Raw genomic sequence first — 15,201 nt, 5'->3', positions numbered from 1 at the left:
GACATCCAGGTCAGGGCCAAGATTTACTAGTTTATCCTAAGTAAACATCATTTAGGATAATCATTAGCAGGGGTCATTTTGTAGAAAAATAGGTGGTGGAGCTCATCCAGGGATTGTTATGCAGCTGCACCGACTATTCAATGGACAAGGTAGGTAGGTGGGAAGGAAGAGGAGGAACCCTCAGAAAGGTTTAGGAGCTGTGCTCCTGTGAACTCCAGCTGAATTCAAGGCCTGTTAATTAGGGCAAAAAGGATTGCATATCTTCACCTTTTCTTTGTAGTCTTACTTAGCCTGATGCTTGAACAGATCATAAGTACTTTTTATTTTTATTTTTGTTTATTGAACTATTTCATATTTGGAATGCTCTAAGCCCGATCTCTATAAACACACCACACCTATTTGATCTTGTTATCCAAAGAGTGGTAACAGGGAGGGGCAGCAGGTGAGGACATCATTCCTTGAGCACAATAGCACAAAAATTGCAAAGGTGTGTTTGATCATCCCCATGTTAGCTAGTACAAGCAAAGCAAGAGATGCAGCAACAAGGCACAGCCTCTACACAGCAATGCAGGTGCAGAGTGCGAGATGCACAAATCCATCCTGAAAACAATCTCAGGTTTTCTGGTGGCACCCAGTGAGAAGTTAAGACACCCTCTGAAAGTAAGGGAAATGAGTGGCACAGCGGAGTGGGGACTATTACCGTTTTCGCACACAGCTAAACTCGCAGTCACAATCCTGTTCTCTCCGCAGTGTCCGGTCGGATTTCGCACCATCTGCACCAGAGTTACAGGAAGTGCCGCAGCTTTTGCGTAGCAAACGTAAACCGCTAAAACCCAGTTTACGTTTGCTACGCAGAAGCTGCAGCACTTCCTGTAACTCCGGCGCAGATGGTGGGAAATCCGACCGGACGCTGCGGAGGGAACAGGATTGTGACTGCGAGGTTAGCTGTGTGCGAAAACGGTATATGTGAACTGAATCAAAATTAAAAATTGTCATAAAATGGAGACAAACAATTTTCCATCACAAAAAGACTGTATCACAGAAATATAATGGCTGCTTCACACATTATGGAAATTAATAGCACTGTATGTACCATGATGTTCACTGCAGTGCAAGAACTATAATACATCTCTTTTACTCAACTCAGTTATTTGAACTTCATGAACATGCTATAGGACTTGTGGATTATGACTCTTCGTGGCAGGTACATGCTACTTATGTGATTAACCCAGTAAACCTCCTTATCCACAATCTGATCTTGTAGTTACTCTAGCAAAGGGGTGGCCAAACTGTGGCTCGGGAGCCACATGTAGCTCTTTCATACATATTGTGTGGTTGTTGTAGTCCCCACCGCCCTGTCAGCCAGCTTGGAGAAGGCATTTTTCTTTTTAAATCACTTCTCCAAGCCAAGCTAGCAGAGATTTGGAGTGAACAAAAAGAAGAACAAATGCAAGCATTTGAAGTTAAAATTGCTTTCCTTCCACCTCTCCTTCCCCCATCTATTTACCTTCCTTCCCCTCTTGTGGCTCTCAAACATCTGATATTTATTCTATGTTGCTCTTACATTAAGCAAGTTTGGCCACCCCTGCCCTAGCACAATAGCTATCAGTAGCAATTCCAATTTTTTTTTATAATACTTACATTCCTCCTGTCACTTTCATGGAACCTATAGATGTGAGGAGCACCTTTTTCATCTGTGACCCTTCTTCTTGATTTCCTTCATTGGGAAGAGCTGATAACTCCATATCAAGTTCTATGTAATTTCCTTCAAAGAAAGGCTTCTCATAAACGATCACCTTTAGAAAACAGGGATAATAGTAATTTGTATGTAGTGTTCACATGCACTTTTACATATTTGTCTGTAGTGTTCACATGCACTGCTTACAACAGGCACATCAAATACTAGAATTATCAGAATGCATACTAATGCTGAGAACAGAAATGTATATGAAAATCCAGTCACTGAATATTGTATCAACACACCTCTAGCTCATGCATCTTCCTCTTTACATGCTGTAAATACTATTCATAGAATCACAGAGTTGGAAGAGACCTCTAGTGTCATCTAGTCCAACCCCAAGTGAGATTCATTCCTTTTTTTACAGAAAAACTATATTTTTTCTCCGAACCAGAATTGGAAATAATAATCAAACAGTGATTTCCAAATCTGTTTTGGAAGATAAGAATGAACCACAGTGTCTGAGTTGGATGCAATAGTAAATTCTGATTTGCCACAAAACAGGAAGTCAGGCAGAGATTTTGAGTGAACAAAAAGAAGAACAAATGCAAGAATAGATGCCCAAAGCTAATTTGAGTAACACGAAACCATGATTTGAAGTCACGTCTGAACTGAACCAGTGGTGAGTTCAAGGGTCATTTAAGTCAGAGACTACGATGTTATTGAGAATTTTAGTGAAATGTAGTGTATTATTTGGTAGTAAAGTTACACTGGGCGATTTCCCATACAGCTTACCGAGGTGCGAAGTCCCTCCTCCCTGCGCAGTGTCTGCTCGGATTTCTCACCAACTGCTCCACGGAATCAGGAAGTGCCGGACCTTTTGCGTCTCAAATGGAAATCGCTAAAACCCTAGTTTACGTTAGCAACGCAAAAGGTCCGGCACTTCCTGAATCCATGGAGCAGTTGGTGGGAAATCCGAGCAGACGCTGCGTGGTGAGGAGGGACTTCGCTCCTCAGTAAGCTGTGTGGGAAATCGCCCATTCTGTAAACTTTGAAATGAACTTAAATACAGAACTTTATGTATATGCATCAGCACATATTAATCACACATCCTAGTTCACCTTAGCTCAATGGTGTTATCACTAGAACATTATTAGAAATTTTAACCAAAACATCAATATGTAGTATCAATGAACAAGCAATAAAGTTACCTAATGCTGGGGGGACATGTTTGGTGGGATAAGTATCAAATATGAAGACCTAAAATAGATGTTTAATATCAAGGATTGTCAATTCTGGAGATGTTCATCTTGCAGCAGTGAGCAACTGCAGTTCAGCATTATCAGATATAGATACAGATCAAGGTTATCATGTTGCATACTGATTAAAGAGAACTATTGATATTTTACCTTGGGGTGTTCTGTACATTCAACCTTACGTCCACCCTACAAAAATTAGGAGGGAAAAGATTATTGAGAGATAGCTTCCGTTTAACTTCATTTTTGTTAGTCAAGCTACTAGCATGACTCAAAAGTTACTAAACACTTCCTGGAGTCCAAAATTAAAAATTAGGAAGCTATTGAATAAAAGCGGAAATACTTGCTTTCAATGCAACGAAGGCAGAACGTCGCTAGAAATATTAAACACAAAACTACATTGGGGTGAATCCCCTTATTGTACTACTCCACTGAGCAATCTCCTCCAGCCTAAGAGGCGCCTCCCTCTAATTTGAATGGCGCTTCCAAAGGAAACCACTGTAGTGTAGTGGTTAAGAGTGTTCGGCTAGGATCTCATGCCTAGAAGCTTTCTGGATGACCTTGGGACAGTCATTCACTCTTCACCTGACTTATCTCACAGGATTCTCATGAAGATAAAATAGAGGAAAGGAGAATAGTGTGAGCTGCTCTGATTCCCCACTGGGAAGAAGGGCAGGGTATAAATGAATAAACAAACAAATAAATAAGGAAGATCTACTTCAGTGGGAGGATGGTCCCTGAAAGGATGCTCTGTCTGACCAGATTTTTTTCTGTTTTATCTCTGCCAGTAGATTATAAACGCTGGCTATCAAATAACTATTAGATACAAATTTTATATAATTGCCATGACAAAGCAACAAAAAGAATATAACAAAGTAAGTTCTGTTCTATTTTTTATTTTTATTTTTGTTTTTGTGTGTGTGTGCACATGTGTGCATGCCTGGAAGTCATGGCAACTTCTGGCAATCACTACTGGGACATGGACGCTGTTCAGAGAAATGGCTTGCTACGGCTGCCTCTGCCTCCCACTCCTGGTATTTCAAGGAGCTCTCTCTTCTAAGTACTGATAAGATTGGGCTTGCCTAGGCTATTGTCAGGGCTTTTCCAATTGAAGTTTTGAACTGTTTCCATATTCCAGCATTGGGGATCCTTCCTTACAAGTTGACCCTTTTCAGACATCTTTAAACTGCTTGTCTCCACAGCTTCACTCAACCTTTAACTGAGTTGAAAGGACCTGCTAGAGTTTTGGATTTATACCAAAGAAATTTGGAACCTTATTGTAACAGACAGGTTAGGTTTCACCTCTCCCTAAGAAGTGGCCAGCTGGAGTTGACAGCATGTTGGTGAAGGAGACAGTTGAAGACAGCTAAAGACAGCAGTTAGAAAGATGCCACTCTGCTTAGGGATACACTGCAAGGATTTTGCAGTAGTTCACCATTAAGTTACAGTAATTGCATCACTACTGCAATCCTCAATATATATATATATTTCATATTGTTACCATTTTCAAGGGCCTCATGGATCTAATATATGCTTCTTTCTTATCCCAGAAAGATAAATCAGGATATTCCCCAGGCTCCAACATCAAAGGGATTCCCTGGAAACCAGGTTCTTCATAAAGTAGCCATCTACAAATGGAAGACAAATGGGACTATGATGACATTAATTCTAGAAGGGTTGCAAATATTAACACTTCAATCCAGCATAAGCTTTGCATTCATTTTGTTAGGAGGGTTTGAAGACACAAACAAACAAACAATAAACAAGCCTATGTAGAAAGCAGAAGAGTTCTGCTGATATATATTGCATTGGCGGTTGAGCCCAAGATGGTATAGCTGATGTTATGAGGTCAAAGATTACATCACTGGTGAACGCAGGCAATTCTGTTTAGGTAAACAGTAAACATTCACCAAATTTCAAACATTCACAGTAGCATATACATTCATATAAAGCCAAGGTTTGTCCTCTGCTCACTGTTACTTGCATTGTTACTAATCACTATTACATTAACTACAAACCCAATGAAGACATTTTAATAAAAGAGGTGGAGTAAACTTATTATGTCATCAATCTCCCGCTTCAGATGTGTTGACAGATTAATAATATGGTATGTCACTTTTTTGACATCAAGTTGTTAACCATACCAACAGTTTGATCAATTATAGTAAGAACATCATCCTGATAACTAGGTTAATAGAATAAATACATTGCAAACTCAATTTATTTTGATGTTATTTATTCTCCAAAAGACAGTTATCCTACTTTTCTCTCAGAAGTGGAACGAACACACAGAGTCTTACAACAGAAATTAGAAATGCAATACTGGCAAGTTGCTTTTTGAGTACATTGGCAGCAATTCTTTCCCTTGTGATTGGTTCATTGTAAATTCCTTGTTTCACAAAAGTAATGAGAAGTGTTATTAATTCTACTCTGTAACTATCTGAATCCAAGTAAATGAACCCTTTGATCCCTTTTCCTTATAATAACATCTCCTTTTTCCAATGTAATTTATGCTTTAATCCTCTTGCCTGCAGCCACACATTTTCCTGGAATTCTCCCCTACTCAAAAACTAAAAGACAACTATTTGATCACTGATACTTGATCATGGAGCTCTATTAACTTAGTGCCTTCAAGGCAGCGATGTTCTATAAGAATATTAGTTATCAAGTTACTACAATGCCAGAACATGTACGGGGGGTTATCTGAAGCATGTTTGCAAAGTGTAGCCTTTCCAATTATGTTACAAAAACTAATGCATAATAATTTGAAGGCACATTCTTCTTCTAATCAACTATCTAGCTGATTAATTTCATTCATTTATGTTCCATCTTCAACCATAAGGTAGTGTACAGAAAATATTAAAACCAGTTAAATAAAACTCTAGGAGAACTGATGAACAACACAAAAGCAAGAAAAGGCAGCAATTTAAAAATGATTAAACTTATATAAATAAATAAATTTTAAAAGCACAAGTTAAAAATAACACATATAAATAAGTCAACTTTTCTGGAACCAGAAAAAATATGGGGAAACCAGTAAGGATCCACAACCGTCAGCACTTTTCACTGATAAACTACAGAATGCAACCCAATGTCAAATGCAATCCAATGCTTGTCAGACTTTAATTGCTATGAATGAAATATTTGTATATTAAACTTCATATCTGATAGACCAAGGATTAACAAATGAATTGTGTTGTAAATGAACATCACTCATAGTAAAGTGAACGACACTCACTAAAGCAGGGGTGGGGAACCTCTGTCCCGAGGGCCGTATACAGCCCTTGAGGTCACTTGGTGTGGCCCTAGGGGATTGCTGGACAGATACAGATTGCCATGTGACAGACTCCCTGGGGCCTGATTGGCCAGTGAGGATTGTGGGGCCCAGCCATGCCATGCAGCAGCCTCCCCAGGGCCAGGCAGGAATACAGATTACTGTGTGGCAGAAAAAAGGTTCCCCACCCCTGCACTAAAGTAAAATCTTATGTATAAGCATATCTACTTCAGAACTTGGGCATTTGACAAATAATTGCTTTTAACGTGGACCTATTAATGTACTTACATGCCCCAGTACACTTGCATAGAACGCGTCTTCTCTGTAGTACCAATTATTCGTGTTTCTTCAGTGTCATCAAAGTATGACTTTACCATGCCTAACCCTCCTGGCTCTGTAAACAGGTCAATTCGGCATAATCTATAATCCTGAAAAAAAAAGTCATAAAGAATCTAAGCAGTATAAATTGAAAAATGAAAATTGCAACAGTGTTTCAGAGACAGAGGCATTTATATCACATAAGAATTATGGTCTATCTGGCCTATTCCTGTCAGTCTTAATTGATAGTTGTTCCCTTCAATAATACACCTTTTTAAGTATAAATTAGGATTTGTAACCCATTGAAATTAACTGCGATTAGATTTAGGAATAGGGATGCAATTCATGTCTGCAGTTGCTCTTCCGGCAAGTGATGTGTGTAGGAACTTGCTTACATGCATGGTGCTCCATAACTGAAGTGCACTTTAACGCTGAGCCAAAGTTAGTTATATCCTCGGTGGGAAGGGCGGGGTATAAATCAAATTAACATAAACAATGTATATATGATCCATTAAACTGGAAAAAATGTTAATTTGTTTTTTTAAAACAATAAATAACTAATTAAAATATCATATATAATACAGATTATAAACATATAGAAATATCATCACACAATATCAAGAACAAGAGAAGTAATAATATTTATACTAAAGTTAAACAAATTTCAAATATGATCTTAAAGAGATATTAACATACAACTGAAAGAAAATATTTCAATGAGGGAAATCCCACTTTAAAGAGGATTTGTCTATATCCAAAAAAATGTGAATTTGTGTAGTAGCCATCTTAAAACTTATATGCATTCTCATTACACCACTTATGGGACAAATATTTCCACAAGAGAAGTGGTTCTAGCAATCATTAGTTAAACCTGGATCCATCAGAATGACTGACATATGTAGTTTATCCTTGTGTCTTTTCATACTTCCACATGCATGCAACCAACCCATATGCAATGACAGCAACATGCAAAGAACCCTCTATCACTATTAGTGTAATTAACAAACGGCATTTGCATAGAAGGACATCCCCTTTTCCTTATTGTCTGTGGTAATTATCATGGGAACATGCAATTATATATAGCAAAGAGTGATGGAAGAAGCAAAACCCTCACCAATGCAATATGGAAGAAAATAACTCCCTACCACCACCGAAACTCTGTAATGATAGGACAGCGCAGCCCATAGCCTTGTAGAGATGAAGGATGATAATTCAGCAGCACTTTTAAAAGCAAAGAGATAAATAAGAATGATGGTGCAACTCAAGGTTGAGCGTCAGTAAGCAATAAAGCAAGTCAAGTCCTTACTTGCCTTTACTACATGCCTGATTGAACCAATCACCACAGCCTCAGGAGACTTGTATTCATCTTTGTCATCAGATGGTTGTTCACCCCAAATATTTGTAAGCTCTAGCTCTCCTTCCTCTAATGGAACAGAAGGCCCTTCAAAGTTTGGTTTCTCATACAGAATCCAGCTTCAAAAAGAAGCACAAACAGGAAATGTTGGAATTGTGCTTTTAAAATGCCAGTTTCTTCTTCATTAATATTAGTTATTTATTCAACTTATAGTCTTCCCTCCCCTATACAACAGGGCTCAGAAAGGGTTACAACATTCTTAAAAACATTCAAACAATTAAAACATCAAATACTCTATAACACCATAAATAAAATAAAATAGCAACTCCAACACAGCTAATAGATGGTGTGAAAACCCCAGGAAGGGAAAATATCCTGCGTTTTACCTAATGTGCAAAAGGGAGGAGAGGAAAAAGGGGAGGAGGAGAAAGGGAAGCCAATCTAAACCTTACATACAAAAGAAATAAATTAAAACTTCACACTTTATCATTTTTATAAAAATGGTTGCTATTATTTCATCTCAAGTCAGTTAAATATTTAAAATCTCTGACAGTTTTGTTCTTGATCTATGTTTTGCAATAAAAATATATTAGTAAGGCTCAGTAAATCGTAGCATGTCCCTTTTTGAAAGATATAGAAATCACAAAAAAATGTTGAAACAAATGCAGTACTCAGCAACATGGATATTTTTAAATACTGTAGGATAATAACTTTTGCTTCAGATATTTGTTTTATGATTTCTTCACCAAAGGGCATGATTTTCTTCAACTGTTAGCTAGTTGTTTTTAAGTTGGTCAGTGGCTACACACACAAAAAAAGGATAACAAACATACATTCTATCTCTCATACATACATACATGGCGGCACATTAATTCAGTTATGTATGATCTTTTTCACCACTGAGAGAACATGGAGGATGCCACTATAAATAGTCCCTTAAGAAAATCCTAGATAAAAAAGAAATGTCTTCCCTGAATAACAAAATCTTAACAGTCTAGGGAAATAACTGAGTCACCAAAACAGAGTATGTCTGTTTTACCAATTTTACTTCAGCATCTACCAGTTTTACTTCAGACACAGAATGGAGCCTGAAATAATGATTTCAACGAACAGAGATACAGGACATTTTTCCCTGTTTCCTTGCCTTGAGATGCAAGTAGAGCATCATCTACTTATGGCAAACAAAAGGTTGGGCTTTTTGTTTTGAAATAATATACTGATGGGAAGGAAGAACAACAGCCAGATCTACAATATTATTCATTATGGCACAAAACTCCTATGAATCAACATTAAACATATCATATACTTCACAGTGAGCAAACTCAGTGAGGAGATGACTAATGGATATAGTAGTGTGGCCTATATCCCAGTTTTGCCCAAAGGAGTATGAATGTACCTCACCTGTGATAACGGCCACTAAAGAATAAGTTCTAGCCAGGACGTGCAGTAAGGAAGAATGATGGCAGTTTCAAGAGGCCAAAGTCAGAATGGAGATCAAGAAAGTAGCCAAGCTGGAGATCAAAAAAACAGAGGTCTGAAACTAATTCCAAGATACAGAATCAGAAGTCAGAACTAGTCAGATCAAGTCAGGTGCTGAAAATATATAGCTTAAATCAAATCTGAATGGCAAAACAAAAGAAACCCAAAGCTGTACCAGAAGTCAGAAAGCAACAAAATATAGGTAGTCAGAGGCATGGAAATAGGTCAGGATCAAAGAAGCAGCAAAGGTATTCTTTGCAAAGCAGGAACTAGGAAGGAAAAAAACGAACAAGAAAAAGTTTTATTAGTGAAATACCATTGAAGTTAGGATGCCAGATCCTGTGCAAAGAGCAGCCTTATAAATTATGTTAGGTTCATAATAATTATGGGCACAGTCTTACCTCTACAATGCACCGAGTGTTCTTCTGCATATAGGTATGAATACAGAGGAGAACTTCAAAGGCTGCACTGCATTTCACAATGCAATTCTAAACAGAGTTACATCCTCCAAAGCACACTGATATCAATGGACTTACAATGTTGTTACTTTGTGTAGGATTCCACTGTTTCCTGTTCTACTGGCCATCATTTGGATGTACTTCAGACAGTACCAAACACTCTGCAGTATACCTCTGCACTCCCAAATATCAGACCTCCCATTCCTCACATAATTGCCAAGTTACTCCATTCTCTCCATGCCTATCCCCAAAACATTACCATGTTATGTGCTACAGGGCCTGGAGTGGAGTGGGAAGATCACTTGATAAAGGTATGTGAAGGTTTTGTTCATGTGGAAGATGAAGATGTGTGCCCTATACTTTTATAACAAGCAGCATCACAAAGTCAGCCCTTCTCCCTGCAACCAACATCTGTCTAATTTAAAAATCTGAAGAATGCAAATTACATTTTAGTTTTTTAGTCTGACATGGAAACTATTTATTGACCAAAGTAGCAGATAAAACACTGAAAACATCCTGTTATGATGGAACAAAGCAAAGAATCAACTAGAATTCCATGCTGAAATCCCAAACTGAGTGATGAGTATCAGTTGCTCGATTTTACACTAATAGCATCATCTGCCAGGAACTGAATAATGGCAAGTACTCAAAATGCATAAAAAAGAAGCTCTCAAAACCAAAAGCAGCAGCAACTAGTATTAGTTTAACATTTTATATTTTATTGTGATGTTTTTATTTTAATTGTCATCTTTGCCTTGAGAACCTTGAGGAAGAAGTCAGATTTTACAAAGTAATAAATTTAAAAATGTATATGTGATTTTATCCGTACAAAGACTATTATATATTTTAGTCCTATATATCCTTCTACCTAGGATAGTCTTATCTATCCTACATACCTGTTCTTTGTGAAGGCAACTTTTATAAAAGCAACTTCAGTCATGCTCTTCAGAATGGAATCCAAACTCCTTCACAAATTTTTATGACTACACAAATTAACTATCCTTTTCCAATCCTAATCTAGAACAGGGTGGCAAAACTTGCTTACCATAAGAGTCACATAGAATAAACATCAGATGATGGAGAGCCACAAGACACAAACAAATGTTACATATGTCTTTATTAAAACTCTTAATACTTTCTTTGCACAGAAAGATAAAATATGCATCTATGCACTTTACAACATGACCATGATAGGAGACTTTTTTAAAAACAAAAGCTGGAAATAACAATCCCCATAAAACCAGCAAAGGGAAGGGTTAGGGAATTATTTTTTGGCACCAGTGGGAGAAGGATGTATCATATAAATCATTGACCACTGTTTGCATCATTGTGCATCTCTTTTTGCCTTGACAGTAAGGTTAGTAAACACAGTTCCTACAAAAGCTGTGAAACTAAAGGAGAACTCTGCACCACCCTCTTTAATTCCATCCCTCTTTCCAGAGGCTCTTGCACTCCCTTTCCCTGCTCTAGGTCTCTGGGCAACCTCTTTGGTGGTGGAGAAGAGCTTGCAAGCCTATCTATTTCCTCCCTCCTTCCCTGCTTCACACACGGTGGAAATAGTTGCCTACCTAAGGGTCAGCGCTCAAAGGCTAACTGAGGTCCCAATACTAAGCGTGCTTATTTGAGAGTAAGCCTTGACCTCCAGGAGCCGCATGAACAATATGTATGAAAGAGCCACATGTGGCTCCCAAGCTGCAGTTTGGCCACCCTGATCTAGAGGAAACGGTAATATTTTCTTCACTTCCAGAGCCTATGAAGATGTATGGTGGTATACCGCTTTTTTTTAAATTGTATTTTTGTATTGTACATGTGTGTCTGCACCTGGAAGTCATGGTGACTTATGGTGACTAACCCCTACTGGGGGCCTGGAGGATATTCAGAAAGGTGGCCCTGACCTCCCGACTACCGGTATATCAAAGAGTCTGCCATCCAAGTACTAGCCAGAATCAACCCTGCTTAGCTTTCAAGAGCTGAAAAGACTGGGCTTGCCTGGGCTATGCAGGTCAGGTCAATGTGTACCACCCACGGGTTTTTTTTTTAGCAGGAATGCACAGGAACGCAGTTCCATCTGGCTTTGTGTTGGGGTGTGTGGCCTAATATGCAAATGAGTTCCTGCTGGGCTTTTTAAACAAAAAAGTCCTTTGTAAAACAATGGTGACATCGGGGTGTGTGGTCTAAAATGCAAATAAGTTCCTGCTGGAGCACCTTTAATGGGGTAAACTGTGCTGAGGTGAAAAAATTAGATCTCTCTCTTCACATGTAGCCTCAACCCTGCCTGATGCAAAATGTGACCACATGCTGCTGCCATTCACTTTAAAATGCCTGGAAATATTTCATCATCTTGTCTAGTGTTATCTAGTATGTCTTTGGATTTAGCAGGCATGGGTAGCTGCAGAATTCTGCCAAGTAAAACAACATAAATTTTTTGAAGTGTTCAAAGTTTCAGAAGTTTTTTTTTTAAAGATACATAACATTCAGTAAGATTAATCTAGCTTTCCTGTTTGCCTTTTGAAAGCAAAGAACCAGTACATATTTGACAGAAATATGCAGAATAGAAAAGTGACTTCAAGTGACAGGAAAAACCTTTAGAACAAGATCAAAGTATGAAAATTAAAAAGTATGAGTCAAGTTAACAATGAAGGTTCCACATGCACTAGGGGAAGAAAATATGCTTGCTGGAACAGTTTAAAACATGCCTTAACACACAAAGAAAACTAATTCAAGCACAGCTAAGCTAGAAAACAGGCATGGAGCCAAAAAAAAAAAATCTACTGAAGGAGCAAATAAAGTATGATTAAGTATAATGGACATACACACTGGTGTGACTGAATCTGGAACCAGACTAGCAGGACAAAACAACAGGATTTAACTATCTTTTTTTCTTACCATCCTCTGATGACTTTAATGAAAATCACAGGTGGCAGCACCCAGGAAGTACAATTTGGCATATCATGAAAAACTTCAACAACATTCTCAGAAGGGTCTGATTTATTATATATCACAATCTGTATTTTAAAAGAAAATAAATTCAGTCTGTTTGAATCTAGTGACAAAGAACACATAATGAAAAACAAGTAGATATACTTAAAAAAAAATTCCTACCTTGCCTGGTCTGGGATTAATTTTAACTTGGTTCTTTCCTGAAAATGCCTGAGCAAGTGGAACGAATAACAAGACATTAATCAGCAAGGCATATTCTTATTGACCATTTCTACCTCAATTACTTATTTGGTTATTCCCCCTCACCCCCCCACCCCGCTTCCCCACAGTATTATGGCGCATTCATGTACCTCCTAAGTTTTTCTCTCTATTCTTGCCTAAATCAGCTTTGTTGAGAAGCTTTTGGGAAAATCTCAGCAAAGCCTGGATGGCTGTCATCTGGGTGAGAAAGTTTGGGTTTTCTCTGCCCCATTTTCATGGCAGCAGCCATCTCCTCTTCCTGCACCACCAGGGCTATTCCAGTTGCCTCTTTAAAAAATCATTACTAAATTAAACTAAGATATGCAACTAAGTTATGAATTTTTTTCAGTATAAAACCCAGCATTTTTAAAAACCTGAAGTGCCACTTTTTAAAATTATTAGTAATTTTTCATCCTTTTTATTACTTCTTGTTAATTTAAGTGCTATGCTTGGTTTCCAGAGGATATATGTATCATTTACAACCTGAACACATCTTCAATCTCACTCAGGACATACAGAAAGCGCCCAATTTTCACATACACAAGAATTTCCAGTATTTTAATCATAGAGGAGCAGGGATTTTAAAAGAACATGCAATTTTAGTTATGCAATCATGCAATGAAATTGTCTCAAAGTATTCCTGTTGGCTTAGCTCTTTCAAATAAACAAATCCAACTATTAAAACAAACTGAACTATTAATAATATTAAATGCCCTTCCTTTCAGATTAGTTTTTTAAAAAGGGCCTTAATTCATATGATCACCAACTAGATCCTGATTTAACATGCATGATCAATAAATCCAGAATTATTTTCAAACTAGTTATATATATTGTATATATATTTCCTTGTATATATGTATATTCTGAATATCTATCTAGTAATGAGATTTCGGAAGCTAAGCAGGGTCAGCACTGGTTCGTATTTGGGTGGGAGACCACCAAGGAAGACCAGAGTTGCTATGCAGGGGCAGGCAATGACAAACCATTTCTGTTTATCTCTTGCCCTGAAAATCCTCTAGGGTCAACATAAGTCAGCAGCAATTTAACAGCAAAATACCAAACCAAAAGTAACCTGGATAGATCTTGTAAACTTAGTAGAGTCAGCCCAGGTTAGTTCTTGGACAGTAAATCACCAAAGTCCAGGGTTGCTACAAAGAGGCAGGTAATGGCAAACCAACACTGAACATCTCTTGTCTTGAAAACCCTGTGGGGTCTCCATAAGACAGTTGCAACTTGATGGCAAAAAAATCTTAACACCTCTAAGCAAGTTAGGACTGCCAATCCCCAGGTGGGTGCAGGGGATCCCCCGCTTCAGGGTCATGAGAAAGCAGAGGTATGGAGGGAAGAAATGTCTGCTGGGCAGTCCATTATTCCCTATGGAGACCAATTCCCATAGGTCATAATGGAAAATTGATCCATGGGGGGGCTATTTTTTGAGGTAGAGGCACCAAATTTTCAGCATAGCATCTGGTAGGTCTCCTCAAAATACCCGCCAAGTTTCAGAAAGATTGAACCAGGGAGTCCAATTCTATGAGCCCCCAAAAAGGTGCCCCTATCCTTCACTATTCCAAATGGAGGGAAGGCATTTAAAAGGAGTGTGATCCCTTTAAATGTGATGGTCAGAACTCCCTTTGGAGTTCACTTATGCTTGCCACATCCTTGCTCCTGGTTCCACCCCCAAAAGTCTCCTGGCTCCACCCCCAAAGTCCCCAGATATTTCTTGAATCGGACTTCACAACCCTAAGACAAAGCTTATACATTCTTAGTAATTTCACAGGAATTTTCAAGTAAATGGGTATGATGGTTCAGCACAAACAACTTCAGGAAACCACAGTCCAAGCAGCAGAACATTCTGAACTCTGACCCTGAGCCAGCAGAAGCTTCATCATGGATTTGTTTCTTTTTGACAGGTCTTAATTATTCAGTATTTTAAAGCACTTCATACAAGTGCTATAAGCAGACTGTAGTACTTGCAGTTTTAGGAAACTAATGCACTCAGTAGCCACTGATAAACAACCACAACTACAATGCCAAGTTTCAAACTTTGGCTTCTATCAGGAAAAGCTAGGGAGAGAGGGCAAGGCCCTTTCCAGGGATTTTTGGCCTTTGAGGAAAGACTTATCATGGCTGGCCTAGCAACAACCACAAATGACTAACACACAACTTGCATGACTTATCCAGGACTGGCTACCTGCTACTGCTCA

General features: G+C 38.3%; 1 protein-coding gene across 2 annotated transcripts in view; it reads right to left on the bottom strand.

Moving 5' to 3' along the window:
* The window catches only part of CRYBG1 (crystallin beta-gamma domain containing 1), a 164,309-nt gene that overhangs the window by 30,613 nt on the left and 118,495 nt on the right, over window positions 1-15,201 (bottom strand). For both annotated transcript variants that reach the window (XM_060237652.1, XM_060237659.1), the window contains 7 exons: window positions 12,920-12,967; window positions 12,704-12,822; window positions 7,837-7,999; window positions 6,497-6,636; window positions 4,436-4,562; window positions 3,088-3,123; window positions 1,642-1,796 (listed from right to left, as the gene is read on the bottom strand). In XM_060237652.1, the coding sequence (XP_060093635.1) occupies window positions 1,642-1,796; window positions 3,088-3,123; window positions 4,436-4,562; window positions 6,497-6,636; window positions 7,837-7,999; window positions 12,704-12,822; window positions 12,920-12,967 (788 nt within the window). The remainder of the gene's footprint in view (window positions 1-1,641; window positions 1,797-3,087; window positions 3,124-4,435; window positions 4,563-6,496; window positions 6,637-7,836; window positions 8,000-12,703; window positions 12,823-12,919; window positions 12,968-15,201) is intronic.

Source organism: Heteronotia binoei, chromosome 1 (assembly GCF_032191835.1).
Source record: "Heteronotia binoei isolate CCM8104 ecotype False Entrance Well chromosome 1, APGP_CSIRO_Hbin_v1, whole genome shotgun sequence".
NCBI classification, from domain to species: Eukaryota; Metazoa; Chordata; class Lepidosauria; order Squamata; family Gekkonidae; genus Heteronotia; species Heteronotia binoei.
Note: the sequence above shows the minus strand (reverse complement) of the source record. Positions and strands in the feature narration are given on the sequence as shown.